The following is a 21,031-nucleotide window of genomic DNA, read 5'->3' as shown; positions in this document are numbered from 1 at the left end:
TTAAGCAGTAGGAGGTAACTTTAATATCTGTACTAGTCTTGGAAACATAATTCAATAATCCTTGACAGAATATGAAGGCTTCTGCCTACCTTATCTATTCGGTCTGTACCACACCGGTCTGTCAAACTCCACCTGCTGGGTAATCTTAAAATAAGCCTAGAGAAGCTTTCATTTCACCAGTATTGATAAACCACCTGGACAGGATGATAAAACTGATTGAACAGTACACCTGATTATGCTTTACATTTTTCATTTCTACCATTCTCTAGCAGTACCACAATCAAGCGAAATGTACATGTACATATTTTTTCTAACTGCCTCAGGTTAATAGGCCATATTTGTAACTAATAGCGATTTCTGGTAATGCGGTTATATAAAGGAAAAGCCATGCAAAGCTCCATGTAATAGCTAAGGAGAAAAAAGCACACTTCATGCTTTTCAGCCTCTGATAACAGAAGAGTAGAAAGTAACACATGAATGTGATTTGTAACCAACATTTAGATAAAGTATCACCTTTAATTTTTCAAGTGCTATGAGATAAAAGAACAGGTAAAAAAAAAAAGCCATGGAACTCCAAATGAGTACCAGCTCCAGACAATGCCAGTTCTAAGGTAATTAACTATTTGAAATGTACACGTCTATCTGAGTGGCAGGTGACTCCTCTGCTTGCTGCTCTTCAGTAAATTAAGTCAAATCATGAATCATACATTCTGTTAAGAGCTACATTGAAGTATCCAACTTTCTTTATGGCTGAGCTCTACTATTCATATTCAGAAGTATTTCTAGTTTTGGGCATGGAAGGAAAAGTAATAGAATTTGATGGCTGTAGGTGAAGGGTAGCAAGCCCAGATATTTTTATAATACAGAACTTACTTAATCCCTTCCTCATACACAAGTCAAACATTCCAATTCAAACAACCTCTTACCTGTAATTTTCAACCCACAAAAAACATAATAGTTTAGATCTGTGTATTAGCTGATATTTTCTCATATAGGATGCCTTATAAATACAGTGGTCACCAAGTACTATTGTTTATTATGATCTACCACCCTTTAAGAATAATTTAAAAAAAATGCACAGTGATATACACTCAACACTTGGAAATCATACCCAGGGCAGTCTGTAATACTGAAATGCTAGAAGAGGCATTTGCAAACAGGAATTTAATCAAAAGTTGGGAGAGCATGTACTCACTTAGAATACTGCTCAAATACTCCTCTAGAAACAAAAAATGAACATTGTTTTACACAGCTGATGTCATAGCACAGCCAGTAAAACAAACCAAAACAAAGAACCCAAACAAACAAAACCCAGATTATTGTAATCTCAGAACGTCGCCACAAAATAAACACAAGTGAAGACTATCTGCAGTGAGATGTTTTATAGAAGCTTCAAGACATTATTTGTAATGAAGAACTATTTTTTTTCTGTTGAAAGAAGTCCACCTATGTTTGCCAGATCTCCAAATGAAACTGTTGCAGAACCTCTCTGGGCTGGTCTTGCCTAAGAAAAAAAAGAAGAAAAAAAATATATATGGCTAATCTTAAGTTAAAATATTTTGTAAAAAGCTTTTAAAGCTTCAGTAACATAAAAAGTACCTTCAAACAGAAAATAGTTCAGCTTAACATTACCTGCGATTCGTGGAATTTCCAGCCAATCATGTAGAAGATTTGAAATGTGGCAGGTACCGAGCCATCACTATTTCCATACATTTCTGTTAGGGTAGGAAGGGAGAGCAAAAAAAAAAAAAAAGTATACACAGAATATCAGTTCTGAGAAATACTTAGTTCTCAGAACATTAGAACTAAGTATGACATATTTGTCATAATGACTCTTGGTGAAAGATTTGGTACAATAAAAATATCTTATACTGGTGCATCAACATAGTTCAAAACCTACCATTACAATTAAGGTTAAAAATATCTGTACGATAATCATGTTTTGTTTTTTTTTTTTCTTACAGAGGTCAGAAAAAAATACATAGACAGTACGTTCTTGAAGCCATTAACTCATTACCCCCCAAATACTTGCCTCGGTATATTGCCGCAGCTGCCACCATCGTTTCCCTATGTAGCAGAGGTTTTCTATTCCAAGAGCAGTTACTCTCACCCATACCTAAAAATATGTTTTAGCTTTAAGAAAAAGAAGATATAGCATATGCCATGAGTTAAGTGTCATGCACTAATGACAGATTTTTACTAAACCAGAGTAAGTATAGAATCCTCTGAATCTCACTCTAAGAGAGAACAACATATCACAAATAATTAGGTAAGTTTCTTACCTATAAGAATACAAGTCTCTTAGTGCCAATACTTTGCAATTCACAGTTTGTATTGCTAGGAATGACTTCAAAATATTACTTCTTCAGCCTGAGCCTTCAAATATTTAGGTTTTCTAGTATAATTTATTTTATGCATGAGTACAAAGTGTTTATTCAGACACACTAAACATAAGAGGTTTTTTTAAACAGATAAACATCAAAATTACTATCCCAAGACATTTTTAGTTAGAAATAAACCAACCACAATTCTAATCTCTTTAATCGTTTACTGCATCTAAATGTTTCTGCACAGAATGAAAGTTTTCTGTTAATTAAGGAATTACTCTAAACAACAGCAGCTGATACAGAGTATGAAGATGCCCTGAATTGCTCTGTATCAACTGACTGCATACAAATGCTTTACAATCCATGACAAATGCAATCAGAACACTAACTCAATTGTTAAGCATCTCAATTGTTCTCTGCATTCTTCAGACGACTCCAATTTGAGGCTCTATTTATTCTCATTACAAAGCAGGCTCCTGAATGTCCTGATAATTAGGGAGGCTCACAGAAGTTAGTATGTGGGATATATAATTCTGTCTCCCTTCCAGGGTTTTTCAGAAACTTAGACTGAACAGGCTCACAAAGAACAGGAATACAAGGAAAGCAGACAATTCAGAGCAGACCACAAAGTAGCAAAGTTTTGACAGCACAAATCTGGTGACAGGCATAACTTCCTGACCCACTGGAGATCAGGAAAAAAGTAACGCTTCCAGAGTTGCAATGAGATTTTTTGTTTGTTTGTTTGCAGGAAGAAATCTTTGACAGTGAGGGCGGTAAAACCCTGGCCCCAGTTGCCCAGAGAGGTGGTGGATGCCCCATCCCTGGAGACATCCCAGGCCAGGCTGGATGGGCCTCTGAGCAACCTGATCTGGTGAAGATGTCCCTGCTTATGGCAGGGGTTGCACTAGATGAGCTTTGGAGGTCCCCTCCAACCCAAACTATTCTATGCTTTGGAGTTAAGAAACATACAATGAAATTCCTCTGTGTCTACATCACTAATATAGAAAACATTTATATTTCCACAAAGTATATACTTGCCTTGCAAGTCTTCCATAAGCTCAAACAACCCTGGATAGTTGACTTGAATTTCATCAGTATCCTAAAAGAATTGAGAAGCTTAGTTTTAAAACAATCAAGCTAAAACACCAGCATTATCCTGGGCTTCAGAGCTGCTAACGGACAACTCATCTGCCACTTCTGTTCAGATTGCACATTTCTCAGAAGAATATAATGTCTTAAGATTTCTAAAAGGTTTTGTTTAGTAGCCGAAATGCAACCAAATTTTAATTGAAATGCCATTATTTTCTTCTCAGTCTTAGAAGAAGAGTGCCTAATGTTTTTTCGAGTAGGTCTAACTTTCTCTGACACATTTCTCCAAGAAGACCATCCAAATTCTACGCTTCAGTTGGTTTCATTAATCACAGCGAAGCTGAGAACAGAGGCAGTCCAGATTGTTTCAGAAAACCTTTCAGCAAGGTACACGACTTGCAGAAGGAAGCAGTACATTACTAATCCATTAGTAAATAGTATTTTTTTTATATATACCAACAGCTTTGATGTTCTGAACTGTTCTGCCTGATTGTTCTCTTATTTATAATTACCACAGTCAGGGTGGTAAAGCCAGCTCTCGACAGCAGATGTCCCAAATCAGAGACCGCAGTGAACGGTGACACGTGAGGAGAAAATCCCCCTTCTCTCTCCAATTCCGCCAGCTGCAAAGAGCAGCGAAGTTCATACAGAGTGTCCCCCCCAAACATTGCACCAATGAATACTCCATCTGGCTTAAGAACTTGGTGAATCTAAAACACAGAAAAAAAGAGAAGAAAAAAACGTTTTTTGTAATTAAGTCTAGGTAACTAAGAAGTTATTAGGACTTTTTTTTTTTAATTAACTTAAAAGCAGACATTGGAATAGTTGTAACTTTAATATTGACTGTATTCCACAAGGCAAGCTATGTCAAAGCTTTTCATAACACTGCAAGATAAATACTCTGAAAAGAAAGAATTTGTTCTTAAGAGTGAATCCCCCAAAAACACATCTAAAGTCAGAAAACAAAAAATGTACTGTGGAAACTATTTTCAGTGGGATTCTCCTAAAACAATATCCCCAATTAATTTACTTCTGAAAATAAGGTAGATTAAGATAGCTTCCGCTCACATTTAACTTTCTCAGATGAGGGCAGCAAAAATACATTTCAATGGCTTGATTTAAGAGAAATAGAGGCCTGACTTTCCATTAGCGATCTTTGCACTTCTGAATGCGCAATAGAGTAATGCAATTCTTGTTATTTCTACCCCTACCTACTTTTAACTGGCCAGAACAGTAATACTATGACTCAAACGCAAAGGCTGAGAAGTTGATTTCTTGTCTAGTAAGTCCTAACTCCCTTCCTACTGAGAAGGTCAATACTTTCATGTTTTATTTTTCCTGAAGAATGGGCAATGATTCCTGATTTAGGTATCCAGAAATGCCATATTACACCATCAGGCTAACAGGACAGCAAAAGCTTCCAACAATTTACCTGACTTGAAATCAAAAATTTAAAATGTTTTTTAATTAAGTATTAATCAAACTATGTTTTCTATGGTAGTAAAGAAGTTTTTGGTTGACAGGTAAGAAATTTGGGCAGTTGAAGGCAATTTCCATTGTTAAAGCAAAGAACATAAGAAATAAGCATTCACAATGAGAATTGGCCAGGAACTCCAGTTCCCTCCTCTTTGTTGGAAGTTATAATGTATCAGTTATTTTTATTGTGGGAATAAAAATATTTGATAGTCTGCAGAACACTTTAATTCTGGAGAAAATTATACATTTCTTTCCAAGACTTATGTTTTTTAAAGTACAGAAGGCATTTTAATTTCCCTTTTTATTTTTACCATAACAGTATGGTACTTGTGTTCACATTAACAGGTGATAAAATAACACTGTAATGACCGAACACTTTGAAATAAATCAAAAAAAAGCAAACAGGTTAAATTATTGCTTGTTCTTGCTTCAAAGGTAGCTAATTTGAAAAAAAAAAAATTCACCTACAGGAAGGAGTTGAAATAGTGCAAAGTAAGATTTTTTTCAGTAATAGTTTTAGTTTTCTGTCCTCAAAAACTATTTACTGTATTTAAAAAATCAAAACCCCTTAATCTGATTAAACCTGTATTTCAAAATAAATAGCTGAGACATAAAAATAATACAAGTTACATAAACCAGTTCTGGAGAAGTTAGATTTAGAAAACTTTCGGACTATTAGTAAGGGCTAACACACAAAAAATCGATAGCATTACCTCAGTTTGCATTACGTATCAAGCTCTAAGCTGTTGAGACTATAAAACGTTATACAAACATGCTGTTTCACAGTTATTTATCCCAAATTGATTTGAGACAGTAAATTAGTAGAAATCTCAACAGATGCTCCTCAAACTGCCAAATATACTGCAAAAATACTTGTGTAAACATGAGCCATTTCTGTGCCTCTTCTTTAAACAAGATCTGTAAATATGGAGTGCTCTGAATGCAAGTAATGACAAGTATTGAATTTTTTGAATTAAAAATGTTTCTTACCTCTCTAAAAGCTCTAGGAAGGTCATTCACCCAATGTAAACTGAAATAATAGAGGCATACCTTTTATAATTGCATATTAAATAAAATTCAGGGAATAAAAATAATTGTTATATCATCTAAGAACGTTTCACAAGCCAAGCAACAAACTAGTTTTTCAAGCTGAAAAAGTTGTGAAATGTCTTCATAAAAGTGATATTAAATAAAAATGAAAGTTCACAGACATAGGATTTTTTTTGAAATTGAGAAGATGCGAGTCTGGGAGACTAATTTGTCAAAATAAAGAGAGAAGCTACACATGTTTTGAATGAATACAAAGCAACAAAACAGTAAGAACCACCAGGACAGCAGGTTTTCCTAATGAACACTCATATTAATTACACAAGTACATTTCTTATTGCTGTTTAATGGACTATTAATCATTTTTTTTTTTACCTAAAGTTATTATGACAATAACATTATTTAATATCTTCAACCAAAAAATAAAATGTAAAAAATGATTAAAACATACCTTAAGCTACTAACGACAAGATCAAATGTATCTTCTTTGAAAGGAAGGAATTCCTCATCAGCTACAACACTGACCGTAGGGATTTCAGATTCTACAGCATTTTTCTAACGTTGGGTTAGAAGAAAAATGACATCAGAAACTCACTTCTATCACTTTCCCATATTATGAAATTGAAGCACATTAGTATTCAGAAAGCTACTTACTAAAGCATTCTCTGCAATATCAACTTGAATAAGTTTTTCAATGGTTTCCTGAAATAAATATTTGATAGACTTTTAACATTTTAAGTTGTTTTACAAGCTGATGTTAGTCAGTTTTTTGAATACCTACACATATTTACAGTAAGTTGGAAGGAATCTCTTTAATACTTGATAAAACTTTAGATAAAGCAGAAAGTCTTTTTCCCCCCAACAGAATACTTAGAAATGGGTTCCAGGGAGAATAGCTGAGATAAAAGTAGTAACAAAAAACCACATTCTGCACTTTTAAATATAAGTTCAGCTTGATATAAATCACAGATAAACAGCCATTGAAGTACTTTTACTTACAGCACAGGCCACAAGGGGTAAACTGTTCACCACTTAGAAATCTGTATAACAATACTTCTATTTAAGAACTAAGTGCATCCAACAAAGACCAATCAAAAAAAAATTCATGTCCTTACTCAGGACTAAAGCTTAACTGTTGTACAACATACAGCTTCCCTTGCATTACTACTTTTCTAGTCTTTGGTGACAATAAATAATAGAACAACAGCCTGCACAACACACGTCTTTGGACTGTGGTTACAGACATGAAAAGAAAAAAAAAATGAGTTACCTTATCAAGATTCAGATAATTGTTTTAAGTTACAATAGAGCTCTATTTGAAAACAGAGGGATAAACGCATACTTATTTTAAACACTTTGAAGCTTGAAGAGCCAGTACCTTGTTTAAATGTTGAGCTATGTAACCTCTTCCAGAGCCAACATCCAAAGCAAGAGGGAACGTTCTAAAGGATAAGTTCAGCAACATTATCAAGACCTCAACTATTTTAAGTTTTAGACTACATTAAGTTTTGTGCACTTATTTCGATACATATTTTCAAACTAAACACATTGACTATACTTCTGTAGTAACTGGTAGGAGAAAGTGTGGCGGAAGGCACTCACAAGTGCAACAAGGCTGGTGAGGGGTCTGGAGCACAAGTGTGATGAGGAGCAGCTGAGGGACCTGGGGCTGTTCAGCCTGGAAAAACGGAGGCTGAGGGGAGACCTTATCGCTGTCTGCAACTGCCTGAAAGGAGGTTGTAGCATGGAGGGGGTTGGTCTCTTCTCCAAAGTAGCAAGTGATAGGATGAGAGGAAACGGCCTCAAGTTGTGCCAGGGGAGGTTCAGATTGGATATTAGGAAAAATTTCTGTACGTAAAGGGTTGTGAAGCAGTGGAACAGGCTGCCCAGGGAAGTGGTGAAGTCACCATCCCTGGAGGTGTTTAAAAGACATGTAAATGAGGTTCTTAGGGACGTAGTTTAGGGCCAGAGTTAGGTTGTGGTTGCACTCTGATCTTGAGGATCTCTTCCAACCACCACGATTCTGACTGTTGGTTTCTCCCGTCCCCTGACCATCCCCAGCCGCTCGGCAGCTGACGGGCTCTGGCGCCAAGTCCCGCGTCCCCTCATGGCGAGGCTCACCTGGTGACGTCGAACACTCTGTCCGCGATCCTGCTGCCGACCTGGGTGGAAAAGCCGCCAGTCAGCGGGCCGGCCCCCTCCGGCAGTTCCCCCCCTCACCGCGACCCACTGTGACACCGCCCCCCCACCTCCTCTCGCAGGTAGTCGCACTTGGCCGGCTCGGCCTGCAGCGCCGCCCAGTTCTTCTGCTTCCGCTTCAGCCGCCGGTCAAAGGGGCTCAGCGCGCCCGAGCTCGGCGAAGCGGCGGCGGAGGCTCCTGAGAGCGCCCAGAGCCCACGGCGCCCGCCACCGCAGCCCGCGCGCAGCGCCCGCGCGAGAGCAACAGCCCCCCCGGCCATGGGCGGGAAAATAAAAAACCGAAGGCACCCGGCTCGGCGTCCGCCGTCTCTGCGCATGCGCGTTGCAGCCCCGCCACCAGCCTTGCGCCCGTCTCGCCGTGTGATTGGCTGGGAGGGTCTTGCCCTGGCGCGGCCACCGTAGCGCGCGGTGCATTGTGGGTGTGAGGTTCCGCGTGAGGGAGCGTGTCTGGGCGGAGAGGAGGCGGCGGCCAGTGACGGTGGGTGCGAGCGGGCCGGCAGCGGCCAGGGGCTGTGAGGGAGCGGCCAGGGGCTGTGAGGGAGCGGCCAGGGGCTGTGAGGGAGCGGCCAGGGAGCGGTGGTGCCGCGCCGTGCCGCGCCGTGCCGCGCCGTGCCGCGCCGTGCCGCGCCGTGCCGCGCCGTGCCGCGCCGTGCCGCGGCCGGCTGGGTCGTAGAGCAAGGGGCGCCTTGGGGAAGGCTCTGCTGCTGCTGGGCCGCGTTGATGTTGCTAGAAATGCTAAAAGACTGACCATGAGGCCTTCTGGAAAGTTAATCTTAGACTAGTAACTGATGTCTGGCAGTAATTAATTTCCGATTGTAGAGCAACCTCACCGCACTCGACACTGATGAGGCCACAACTCGAATCTTGTGTTCAGGTTTGGGCCCTTCAGTACAGGAAAGACATTGAGGTGCTAGAGGGAGTTCAGAGAAGGACAACGAGGCTGGTGAGGGGTCTGGAGCACAAGTGTGATGAGGAGCAGCTGAGGGACCTGGGGCTGTTCAGCCTGGAGAAAAGGAGGCTGAGGGGAGACCTTATCGCTGTCTGCAACTGCCTGAAAGGCGAAGGAGAGGGTTGGTCACTTCTCCCAGATAGCAAGTGATAGGGTGAGAGGAAATGGCCTCAAGTTGTGCTGGGGAGGTTCAGACTGGATATTAGGAAAACTTTCTTCATAGAAAGGGTTGTGAAGCACTGGAACAGGCTGCCCAGGGAAGTGGTGGAGTCACCATCCTTGGAGGTGTTTAAAAGGCATTTAGATGAGGTTCTTAGGGACATGGTTTATTGCCAGAGTTAGGTTATGGTTGCACTCAATGATCCTGAGGGTCTCTTCCAACCAAAATGATTCTGTGATTCTATAACAAAACCTCTCTTGGAACAGAGAAGTCAACCACGGACAGTTTGAGTATCTAGTGATTATTGCCAAATTTTGTGGACATGCTTAACCTAAAGTAAACTTTGTTCTTTACAATATCATTTTAACCCAAAACCACACCTCCTCATTGAAGGCTTCCTGCCTCCGGGAGAAAACCCCTGTTCACTGAGCATGTGTAGTAAGAATAATTTTATATAACTTGCATGCAAGTATCATAACCAGTCAGCACTATAGGACTGTCCTGAGGGAGTGTATATAGTTATAAGGTTTTGTATAAATGACTGAGACTTTTGTATTGCTGGTATGCTAGTGTGGTCTAACATCCAATCTTGTACCACTCTGTAATAAAATCATTATGTCATCTCTGTGTGCAGAAATTGGCTCATTTGCATGCATTTTCAATTACATATCTAAATCTGTATTAGTCAGCTTTTTAAAATCAGAATTAATTTTTTTTCTCATTATAGATGTCCAAGTCTTCGCCAGCATCCAAAATGTCATCTCAAGAGGAAATACTGAGTGATGGGCGGTTTAGCCGCATTGCTAGGGATCCCCGATTTTGGGAGATGCCAGAAAAAGAACGTAAAATCAAGATTGACAAACGATTCCGAGCTATGTTTCACGACAAGAAATTTAAGCTGAAATATACAGTGGATAAAAGAGGTCGCCCTGTTAACTATACTTCTACAGAGAACCTCAGGAAATTTTATGCCCTGTCAGAATCTGACTCTGATCTTTCAGAAGATGACAGTAAAGAATACGCTGAAAAGAAAAAGAAGAAAAAAAAAGCTAAACCTAAAGGAAAAGCAGATTCTGTAAAAGTACTTGCTGATGGCCACTCTAGGGAGAAGAAGCAAGTGAACAGAGAAGGGGTGGACCAAACATGTGCAGCAGTGGCAAAACTGGATGACCTTAAAAAGGAAGGACAAAAAATTACACCTAAATTCAACTTGAAAGAGGACTCTAAGAAAATTGCAACAGAAATTGATGGCCCCCGGGGAAACAAGGGTGTTTTAAACAAAAGAGAAACCAAACAAGGAGATGCATCAGGAGGAGGATCTATTTCAGTTCAAAACAAGCTGAAGTCTTCACAGCCAAGTGATACTAAATCAGTTAAAGCTTCCAGGAGGGACGGTTCCCTAGGAGGTAAAATAAAAGAATCAGGTTAGTTGTTCAAATAACAACTAGAATTTGGCTGTGTTTTCTTGGTTGTTGCTTTGGTTTTATCCATGGAAAATCTTTCTCAAGATCAGTTGTAAAATAGCTGACTGACTCGGATTCAGTGCTGCTGAGGAATCAGAGATGGTCAGCTCTTCACAGAATTAGTGCTGATTCTTCAGTAAGATTGTTGGAGCTAAAATTGTTGTTCAGTTAGAAAAGCAAAACATATAGTAGCGTATACAGTACTGTAGTTTCAAACTGAATGGCAATATAAGGTGTGATACCATGAACGCTTCTGCCTGTCAGTGCTTATTGACTGAAAACATAAGAATGGCAGCATCTAGCCATTCATATGAGAGGCTAGTAGAGAGAACGGGTGACTTGAAGAAAAGCTTTTCTTTATACTGCTTGTGCATGCACATAATGTGCATTATTGCAGTCTAATTTCTACCTTTTGATTCTGTGCTTATAAATAGAATAACAGATTAACATTTTCTCAGAGTTTAAGATGGATAATACAGTTGTGGGTGTAAAGAGCAAGCTGAAGAGCCCATACTGATTTATGTTGTTCTCACTTCCCTTAAGTAATTTGTTCCTGCATCATCACATATTTCAAGGGGTCTATAAGACTGTATGAAGAAAACCTGAGGTTTTTTTTCTTACTTGTGAAGAATCATATGTAATTAAAACATAAAAACAGATACCTAATGGTTATCTTTCAGTGACTATATGCACAGACACGGATGAACAACGTGACATCAGTAAAAGACAATTAAAGGAAGACATTTCTGCAAGTGAAGATTTTGAGTGTGCAGAATCGGCAGAAGAGCCTGAAAGTGATGGGGAAACAGGCGAGGAAGAGGAGCCAGAAGATGATGGGGAAACAGGCGAGGAAGAGGAGCAAGAAGAGGATGAGGAAACGGATGAAGAAGACAGTGATTCAGAAGATGATGAAGAAAGTGGTAGTGGGCCTGACCTAGCCAGAGGCATAGGTAACATCGAAACAAGCTCAGAGGATGATGAGGATTTAAATGACATATTTCCAAAGGAGCCAGAGATCGAGCATTCGTGGCGTGAGCTGGATAAAGATGCCCCTCGTGGAGATGAGGTAGTAATAGTTCTGCATGTGAAAAGTTGCTACATGACAAAGTCAGAAACATATATTATAATGAGTTCCTTATAGATGATCTATGAAATAGTTTGTGGAGGTATTTTTTGTGAAAGTTTTTCAGCACTTCAGTTACAAAATGCAAGTGATGATGAAATTGGCTGAGAATGAGACTTGAAGTTTTCACTAGTGTCTCCTTTACCTCTAAGCAGAGGCTTATCTTTAGATACATGAGGTATCTATACGTGATGGAACAAACAACTGAGCTTTTCAGAAATTCTAGAATTTAAATGTTACTGCTCTTGTTCACTATTTTTTTTTTCTCTTTTTAACTTAGTATTTTAACTTGCACATTAAGAAGTTTACAAATCATTAGACAGTGAAGTAGGACTTTAAAACTGAGCACAATTAGTGTATAAGAAATCACAGTACTCTAGTGCTGTTCTAACTGTGACACTAGTTGCTATTAGCTATCATGATAACAAAATCTTAAATGTTAGTGTCATAACTGCAGTATTAAATTTGTGATAGGTACAGTCTGTTCTGTGGTGCATCACTATCTCTTTTTTATGTGCACCAGTGGTTGCTGCTTCTTATCTTTGTTAGTTTAAGTGAGAGAAGCTCTTGAGGAAATGCTTACTTTGTTTTTTCAGCAGAGTTTACTGATGACTTTTATTTTCATCAAAGATAGTTGCTAGAGGATTGTGTATTCCCCATAGCAGCCAGGAATTAAACCTATGAACTTTTATGTCTTTTTTTTTTTTTCCCCTCTCTGTTCAGATTACAAGTAGATTGGCAGTTTGTAATATGGATTGGGATAGGTTGAAGGCTAAGGATTTGCTGGCTCTATTTAATTCTTTCACACCCAAAGGAGGAACGGTATTTTCTGTTAAGGTAAGACCTGACTTTTAAAAGGAGTAGTGGGTTTTATTGTAAAAGAAACTGGCTAGTTTAATGTTGAGTGGTCTTTATGGTAGTTAGCCCAACCTTAAATATGGCATTTTCTAAATGCCTTCCAACCCATTGCACAACACTTCTTGTTTTCCACCACTTTTGAACTGGTTGAATTCTGATCAGTTAAGTTACATTTTTCCATTTTTAGTATCTGCCTTCAGTTTTCTGAAGAAATGTTTGTCAAATACCCCTTTCTAGGAAGGACCACAGTGAAATGGACAAAATCGGGGTTCCTTTTGTTGTTTATCTCTCCCAAAATACTCTCATTCCTAACAAGCAGTTTCTGTATTGTACTGTCTTTTCTGTAAATTAAAGTTAAGAGGGTATTAAAGTTTATGGAGTTGATCCCTTTACTGATGTTAGAGAAAAAAGATAAAGTCTAAAAGGCTTCATGAGATATTTTGTCTTAGTTGTGTGTTAGTGCAACTAAGAAAAATACATTAGTACATTATGCTGCTGCTGCTAAAAAAAAAATTACTTTCTTATTGTTGTATTTGTAGATTTATCCTTCAGAATTTGGAAAAGAGAGATTGAAAGAGGAAGAACAAAAAGGACCTGTGGAACTCTTTGATCTTCCAGAGAATACCACAGAGAATGACGGGTATATCTTCAGATGAGAGAGATAATATGTCTCATTTTTAGTGAAAATCCCAATCAGCTCCTGTTTCCAAAATTTCATGTGGTGGTCCCCTGTAGATGCCTTAATTTTATGGTTTTTTTTTTCAAGGGATATTTTAGCGCTGCCCCTGATTCATGGTCAATGCATTAAATAAATGCATTATAATGAAACTTGAGAAAATTTGCTTGCTGATAATTGAGTTCCAAATTGTTATTACATAGCTCATTTAAACAATATATGGAACAAATGCGTGGAGAGCTTAACATAGCGTTTCTCCTCTACAAGTTGCCATTCATGCAGTAAACTCCCTTTTTTGCTTACTGTCAAAATTTTTATCTGCCTAACCAACAGGGATCTTAACTTAGGCCAAGAATTCCCAGGCTGAGATTTCTTGAATGCCACCAGCAGCAGCCCTGCCTTACTAGGCTGAGCTCTCCAGGCCTATCATTGTCCAGGCTTCTTCAGGCATGTTGGTTTTTGTTTTGTTTTGGATTTGTGTTGGGTTTTGGTTTTCTTTTTTCTTTTTGTTCTGCTTGGAAGTCTTGTCTATATGGAACTTGAGAGGTTTTGCTTTTATATTTTTCCAGAATTTCCAGATGTTTGGCAGCCTGACTGGGGCCACTTTGGGATAATATATCCCTCTAAACTGTCCTAAATTTGGAAAATCTGGATGATTCTAAAATAAGTATTTGAAGAAAGTCTGTAGTGCATCAGGGAATTGTAGGATGAACACAGAGTGCGTGCTGAAGTCAGCTGCACTGTGTGTGCCAGGGTGCATCCTGAAGTGTTCTAGGGAGTGGATTCTAGAAATTCTGGAATACAACAAACAGAAGCCCAAATATCCCAGAGATTCCTCAGTGGTACCTGTGTACGCACCCTTTAAATCCACGGGTCAGGACCTCGGCCCTGCGATCTCTCTCCTGCAACCTTCCACCAATTCATCCGCTTCCCAGTCTCTTTTCTGCTTTGCTTTTGCTGACGTTTTCTATGACACCACCACCCCTGCTACCCAAGTTAGTATCCCAATTCTTTTTCTCACGTGTACCACTTTTCTCACTCAGCACTCCTACACTGCCTTGCTCTAGCATGAGGATCTTTCCTTACGGTCTCCTGGTTACTCTTAAAGTTCTTAACAACATGTACCCTGACTTATGTATGAACATCCTTTTCATCAACCTTGTTAAAAGCCAGGATAATTGCAAAACAACTAGATAGGTACTACAAAATGCTACTTTCTCTGGCCTGCAGACAGGCACATGGAGACACTACGACCTGTACAGGGAAGCACAGTCAGATGGAGAAAGTGTACACTTAATAAAACTGTGTGAATTTGCCTTTTTACTTGAGTAAAACTGAATAGATACTGGTGGAACTTCATGCTGTTTAACATCTAATCATATTGTAAGATTAGGAGAGTGTTTGGTGCCTGTTTTTAATGAGTTGAATGCAAATGAAAAGTTGTTAAAGCCGGCTCACTTGATTGTGCTGTTTCCCACTTTTGCAGGCTTTATAGGGAAAAACTGCGAGAGTATCAATTTAAGCGACTGAAATACTTCTATGCAGTGGTAGAATGTGATTCTCCTGAAACAGCCAATAAGATTTATGAGGAATGTGATGGACTGGAATTTGAAAGTAGCTGTTCTTTCATAGATCTGAGGTAACTCCAGCAGTGGCTTTATTATATGTTGGGCTGGGGAGGAGAGGGAGAATTAAAGCCAATTTAAAGTAATTTGGAGTAAACTATATTGTGTTTATTATGTAACCAAAGTGAGATATGTAAGTAAATTAGGCAGCCAGTGAGTTGTTAGGTTTCCCTTTGATTATTTTTTTCTTCTTTTTGAGCGTTTTTACTGGACTATGAGAAGTTTGAAAGGCTCTCTGCATAGAGAGATTATTCTCAGCTAAGTCAGGTGACATGTTCTGGTTGTATCTCCAACCTTTTCGTACAATTAAGTGGTAGGATTTAGAAAACAAAACAACTTAGTGCTGCTCTTCCAGTCTCCCCACACGGGTCCAGAAGTGGCTTTTTTACAGGATTGCAGGGCAAGAATATTGCTGCAGTTGTCATGAAGCTGCAGTAGATTACTATGCCAGCCCTTACAAATGAGCTGGAAGCTGTAATATTTCTAAAGTCACGTTTGGGAAAGAAAGAATTTTAAATTATAGTTGTGCTTCATTGTTAATATTTCCTTTTGTTACCAAAAAGCCTTCTAGTCTGAGCAGAAGTTAGTAAATCATAAGTACTGACAGAAGCTGGCTTTGTCTGCTGGGGCCTGTGTCATGGGCACTCTTGGAAGTCAGTGAAAGATAACTGTTTTTCTTTTGAGTTATTTTCTAGAGGATCTTAATTCGTTTGCTTTGAACTGTTGTGGAGAAGATGATCTCTGCCAAATGAACGTGTCATGTTTCATGCTTTTAAACCTAGAGAGATAATGTTTTACAACAGCCACAGCTGTTTAAAATTCTCCAATGCTTTTTGTAGTCTTCTACTTTGTTATATTTTAACAATGAATAGTATTCATCATGTTACATTTACAATGATTAAAAAAAGAGTTATTTCTCATACAGTGCACAAAGACTTTCTAAAATATATCTGACTCCATCATTACATGTGACTTTGCTCTTTTAAAGATTTTTTTTCCCTACTAATTGTAATGTTAATGGTGTACCAGGCTTTCCTGAAGTGTGTTCAATTTTTTAATTTATCTGGTCCAAAATTCTATTTTATTCACTCTTTCATCGGAATTTTTAACACTAAGCTTTCTGAAAAAATGATTCGTCAAACAAATGGATGAAACACCTAAAAAACCACCGCTGACCCTGCCAATACCAGATGGAAATTAATTTACTTTACTTCCCCAGCATGGTGAGATTGTATGTCAACAACCTGTGGAATAGCTGTGCAGAAGCCAGAGAGTTAATCTCCTATGCGTGGAGTACTTGTCCTTTTATTTCCTTTCAGGCTTATGAACTTTTAGCAAATTCTTTCATGTTGATGTACCATACTCATGAAAAGCTTAGTGTTTATATTGTGCTTTTCCAGTGTATTTGAATAATAACATGCTTTATGTTTTATTTAAGATTTATTCCAGATAACGTTACATTTGATGATAAGCCAAAAGATGAAGCCTCAGAAGTGAACGTAGCTGCATATAAGCCAAAGTACTTCACATCTGCAGCTATGGGGACATCAAAGGTATCTTTACAATGTTTTTGTAATGTTGTTCAAATTTGTTTAGTTTTGTTGTCAAGCTATGAATTATTTAAGTAGTGGGAAAAAGAACCCTGATTATCTTCACCATTTTGAAATAAAGACATCAAACGTATTAAAAAATGTAAGCATGTTACAGAGCTACAAGTTGCAACCCCATAAATAAGATAAAGTTTTGGATTTTAAAAGAAATTTGACTTCTTTGTTACAAATTAAATACTACATTTTGACCTCATTATACTTCTATTACAAGTTGCACATGGAATTACTTTGTTATTCACAGTTAAATCATCTAATTTGCCTAAAATGGGCATTTGTGTGTAGCTCAAGAGCCTTTTTAGTGGTGGTGCTGGGCTTGAACAGCTGCTTTCTCTCCTTGCAACTCTTCGTTCCTACTCTCTTATGTGACAGCCAAAACTTTCATCTGGCCATGAAGTGAACTGGATTGGAGAAGTGATTAGTTGAGAAATAAGTCATTTTTCAGTCAGATTTGTCTCATCTTTTGGTTGAGGGTGCCATTGTGCAAGCGCTTTCATTGTCCCTGTTGCAATCCGTGTGTGATTCCAGGAATGAGTTAGTGCTGGAGGAGGAAAGGAGAAGAGTTGGCTGCTTCAGCATCAGTGTCCGCTGCTGCAAAGGAAATCTGACTTAAAGAGATCTCGTGTTGTGTGACCTGCTGTTACAGAACCCTTCACTGCTTGAGCAGAATTTTTCATTCTTTCACTCCTTGAAACTCATTGTAGAACAAATTCCTAGAAGTTGTAATTAAATTTATTTTAGGAAATGGTTATTATAGCTAATTGATGTAGAGAACATTAGTAACAGGTTTACGCTACTGCTTAAGTGGAAGGTATCAAGTAATTTTCCCTAAAGAGACAGTTACAATGTTTTAGTGTTTCAGCTTCTACAAGTGATGTTCTTATTTTTAAGGTAGAAATCACATGGGATGAGACAGATCATGAACGAGTAACGTCACTCAGCAGAACTTTTAACAAAGATGAACTTCTTGACATGGATTTTCAAGCTTATTTGGCTTCGTCTAGCGAAGAAGAGGAAGAACAGCAGCAAGGTACTTGCATTAATAAATGCTGTCCACAAAGTCATTCGCTGCAGTGGTTTGAACACAAGTTATTTGAATGTGTAAATTCCGTATCTTTAGAAAATGCTTTGTAAGTCATCTTTTACAGGGACAATATTATGCTTATTGTAGAAAAGCTATGCTCAGGTTCTACTATGAAAATAACCTAACTTTCCTCCAGAGCTAAACATCTCCAAAAGTGGCACTTTTTGTGTGTGACCTAAAGGTGGAGGGAGATTGGTGGTGAGCACATTAGTATTTTTTTGTTTGCTGTTTTCAATTAGGAAATAAATGGATTGATGACAGAACACTAAGAGATGCTAAAATGCTTTTTAAAAGACTGGTAGGTCAGGCATGTTAACATGGAAGCTGTAGAGTTCTTTAAATTTACTGGAACTTAACATTTATTTTTCTTTATTTCTTCTTTTGTTTGGAGTTAAATACACATTTCCAGTCTTCTTTACACATGACAATAAGACACATGTACTAGTTTTTAAAATGATATCTCTAAGGCCACTGTTGAGATTAATTACACAACCCCTATTCTGATTCTCCAAATAAATAATATTGCTAGCACGAACCCAAAATTTCTACATTCTTTTTGAAGACAAAGTACATTAGCTGAATTTGAAGTTACAGCTTACTTAGATTTGTTAGTGAGAGTTTGACTTAGGCATTATCACCCTAGCCTTAAAACAGCTTTCCAGTTTCCATTTCTGTTCTGCAAGATGTCTTTACCTGGTGTAATTCATGTTTAAGTCAAGTATTATGGTTGTAATGTGAGTGATTTCAAGTAGCAAAATCTCAGGTGATCTGAGTCATGGCATATTTTCCTTATTGTTGATATCGTAAATCTGTTAAAGTTGTTTTTTCTCATACATCTGAGTGATTTATGTAGAAAATGTGGTAGCTATTCTGTTGATTCAGTGCTGAATGAAGATCTGCTGCCTTTCTGTAGAAGTCTGAGTAACACTAATCCAAAATTGCCCAATGGTAGGTGATTAGGAGTTACCCTAATGTTTGAGCCCCTGAATAGCTGCTTTCTGAATAGGAGCTTGCACATCTGAGTGTAAAATAATTTTTTCTTCTTTTGTTTTTTTTTTTTTTGCTTCTATTTATGTTTTTCTTTTCAGGATACCTTGGCATTTCTGTGTCAAGTTTGACAATACCTACTTTAGTCTCTACGTTTCTGAGATTGAATTATTTTCAATAGAACTGGAGGTGCTTCTTTTTCAGACGAAAAGTCCTAGTTTGACATGTGAAGTGGTTAATGACTAAAAGAGTTGGGTATGATGCTCACTGTGGAAATATATTTATAGGTTAATATAGTGGTTCATTCTCTTCATGGCCCTCTATACACCTACTAAAGTCTCTACAGGGCAAGGAGAGACTGAAGAAGCTGCTCTAAGACTGTGCTTGTTGGGGTGGCCTAAACAGTGTCAATTACCTTGCTCGTTTTCACTCTAAAATTCAATCTTCTTGAATAATATATAGCCTAAGTTGCAAGGCAAAGAGAATGTCATTAAACCATAGCCAGGTCTTTCAAGCAGATGTTAAAATTGATTTATACTGCGTTAAAGCACGTTGTTGAGTCAGAGATGAGTTTGGAGCGTGCAAAACGACATTACAGATTTTTCCAGTTATACAGTTGGGAAATCTTCTGGCAGCAAACTCAGCTTGGCAATATCTTGGCAGGGTTAATGTCCGTTTGTTTCTTGTCTTACATAAAAACACACTTAGAAACTGCACCTCTGTGAGCTTTATTTTCTCTAGTAATGCTTAGTAAAGTATCTGAATGGGAGCAGTACATGCAGGGGAAAGCATTTCCATCTTACAGCATCTGTAAGTGGCCAACACTTCTGAAATTTAAAGAAGTAAACTTCCATTGCTGGAAGGAAAAGAAATTGACCTTAACTAATCTCATCACACTAATAAATTTTAAACCTGGAACTGTCTAGATTCTTATGATGTTTTGAAAAATCAGTTATTAATAGACGAATTATGTTGCCATTTCTTCAGCATGTTCCTGACCTTTTATCCATGCAGTTAATGTGATAGAAAATAGGATTCCATCTGACAGGATTCCATCCAGCGGAATTATGTGGAATGGGACAAAATGGACAGTGCACAAATGGGAGAAATCAATGTCAGCTGTTTGAATGGAAATGTAGCATTGTGATAAGATGGAAAAAATGTCCTGGACTTTTTTTTAAAAAGCTTATTAAAATGTTTTATTTATAAACAGGTTTTTGTTGGCCCGATCTAATATGTTTTTAATGGAATTTTTAGAATTAAAATACGCATGTCATGAATGTTAGTATTACTATTATACAACAGTTTTGTAATGTCAAGTATTTCAGTGACCTGGCATGTTGTGGTTCATAGCACAAAGTATCTCTCTTTACGCGGCTTCTGAATTTTCTGTTACTTGGATGCCTTTGTTCCAGTGAGGAAGTGTTTGTGGTGTGCATCAAATCCAGTCCAGCCCAAAATTGTGATTTTGACCACAAGCACCAATGACTTAGTGTATGGCATTTTAAATGATGCTTCAAATTAAACATTATGGTTTTTATGACTAACCTTTTATTCTGATTTTTGTTATCTTTGCAAGAGCAACATCTTTTCTGCTGTTCTGCTTTCCAGAGCCACACAGAATACCTGAATAGACTGTATGACAAAATACTTCTATCAGTGTATTTTTAAGTAGCTGTCCCTGATGGTAGAATCACAGAATATCCTGAGTGGGAAGGGGCCCTCAAGGATCATTGAGTCCAAGTCCTGACTCCACACGGGGCAACTTAAAACTTCACAAGTATAGAGAAACAAAATGTAGTTGTTGGGAGAGAGGAGTTGCTGGGTGGAGTCAGACTTTTATAAATAATGCTGCTAACCTTATTTTTAGTGATTAATGTTAAATAAAATCAGACCATTTATTAAATCTTTTTACAATTTTGAAATCTATTTGGTGCAATTATTGTATGACACTACAGTCCTTCATGCTGTTTTAAAAATATGTGTTTATATGTCCTAGAACTGTTATGGAAAGCTAAGAAGTGGAAGGTGGCAGAGGTAGAACATGCAACTATTTAATATTGTCCCTGAATCCAGTGGATATTTATAAAATGCATTGAACAGGACATTATTTGAGTTGGTTTCTATTCCTTGCTCCTGTGTAGCTTCTTTGGACATTCCCAGGCATCACTGCTACTTTGAAAGTAACAAAGATCCGACTTCTTAAGAGTATTTCTGTTGGCTTAGTTGTGGTGTTTTTAAAATATTTCCTAAGGAAATAAGCTAGCAAGAGGAGTTAGCAGTTTATGATTTAGCCAAATTTGTGTGGAATTCAATGGGACAGAAAAGAAATACCACAACCTGGTTATTTCCTTTCTGTGA

At 38.1% G+C, this 21,031-nt stretch overlaps 2 protein-coding genes across 4 annotated transcripts in view; one reads left to right on the top strand and one right to left on the bottom strand.

Moving 5' to 3' along the window:
• Nucleotides 1-1,367: 1,367 nt before the first annotated feature.
• NDUFAF5 (NADH:ubiquinone oxidoreductase complex assembly factor 5) lies at nucleotides 1,368-8,475 on the bottom strand. 3 transcript variants are annotated; one of them, XM_065834317.2, is made up of 11 exons: nucleotides 8,189-8,475; nucleotides 8,061-8,101; nucleotides 7,318-7,381; nucleotides 6,594-6,641; nucleotides 6,391-6,494; nucleotides 5,883-5,922; nucleotides 3,929-4,126; nucleotides 3,366-3,426; nucleotides 2,033-2,116; nucleotides 1,633-1,715; nucleotides 1,368-1,504 (listed from the first exon to the last, which is right to left on the bottom strand). In XM_065834317.2, the coding sequence occupies exons 1-11, from the start codon at nucleotides 8,453-8,455 to the stop codon at nucleotides 1,418-1,420; spliced, it is 1,077 nt and encodes a 358-aa protein (XP_065690389.1). In that variant the 5' UTR covers nucleotides 8,456-8,475; the 3' UTR covers nucleotides 1,368-1,417. The 3 variants fall into 3 exon arrangements, with proteins under 3 accessions (XP_065690389.1, XP_065690390.1, XP_071661788.1); XM_065834318.2 differs by lacking the exon at nucleotides 7,318-7,381 and having other exon boundaries at nucleotides 8,189-8,203; XM_071805687.1 differs by lacking the exons at nucleotides 6,594-6,641; nucleotides 7,318-7,381; nucleotides 8,189-8,475 and having other exon boundaries at nucleotides 8,061-8,079.
• Nucleotides 8,476-8,519: 44 nt separating this feature from the next.
• Nucleotides 8,520-21,031, top strand: part of ESF1 (ESF1 nucleolar pre-rRNA processing protein homolog) — a 30,885-nt gene continuing 18,373 nt past the window's right edge. The window contains exons 1-8 of the mRNA XM_065834275.2: nucleotides 8,520-8,616; nucleotides 9,975-10,671; nucleotides 11,391-11,776; nucleotides 12,557-12,670; nucleotides 13,231-13,331; nucleotides 14,854-15,006; nucleotides 16,431-16,545; nucleotides 17,491-17,629. Of these exons, the coding sequence (XP_065690347.1) occupies nucleotides 9,975-10,671; nucleotides 11,391-11,776; nucleotides 12,557-12,670; nucleotides 13,231-13,331; nucleotides 14,854-15,006; nucleotides 16,431-16,545; nucleotides 17,491-17,629 (1,705 nt within the window). The 5' untranslated portion in view covers nucleotides 8,520-8,616. The remainder of the gene's footprint in view (nucleotides 8,617-9,974; nucleotides 10,672-11,390; nucleotides 11,777-12,556; nucleotides 12,671-13,230; nucleotides 13,332-14,853; nucleotides 15,007-16,430; nucleotides 16,546-17,490; nucleotides 17,630-21,031) is intronic.

This window comes from Patagioenas fasciata, chromosome 3 (assembly GCF_037038585.1).
Source record: "Patagioenas fasciata isolate bPatFas1 chromosome 3, bPatFas1.hap1, whole genome shotgun sequence".
In the NCBI taxonomy this organism is placed as follows: Eukaryota; Metazoa; Chordata; class Aves; order Columbiformes; family Columbidae; genus Patagioenas; species Patagioenas fasciata.
The sequence above is the reverse complement of the archived record's forward strand: the minus strand, read 5'-3'. Positions and strand labels throughout refer to the sequence as shown.

What these genes read in the sequence shown, in the direction of transcription:
- NDUFAF5 (XM_065834317.2), bottom strand. Translation starts at nt 8,455, where the DNA reads ATGCGCAGAGACGGCGGACGCCGAGCCGGGTGCCTTCGGTTTTTTATT. An exon ending in ATATTGCAGAGAATGCTTTA is followed by an intron (nt 6,495 to 6,593) that starts GTAAGTAGCTTT and finishes ACCCAACGTTAG; the next exon opens with AAAAATGCTGTAGAATCTGA. An exon ending in GCTTATGGAAGACTTGCAAG is followed by an intron (nt 2,117 to 3,365) that starts GCAAGTATATAC and finishes ACATATTTTTAG; the next exon opens with GTATGGGTGAGAGTAACTGC.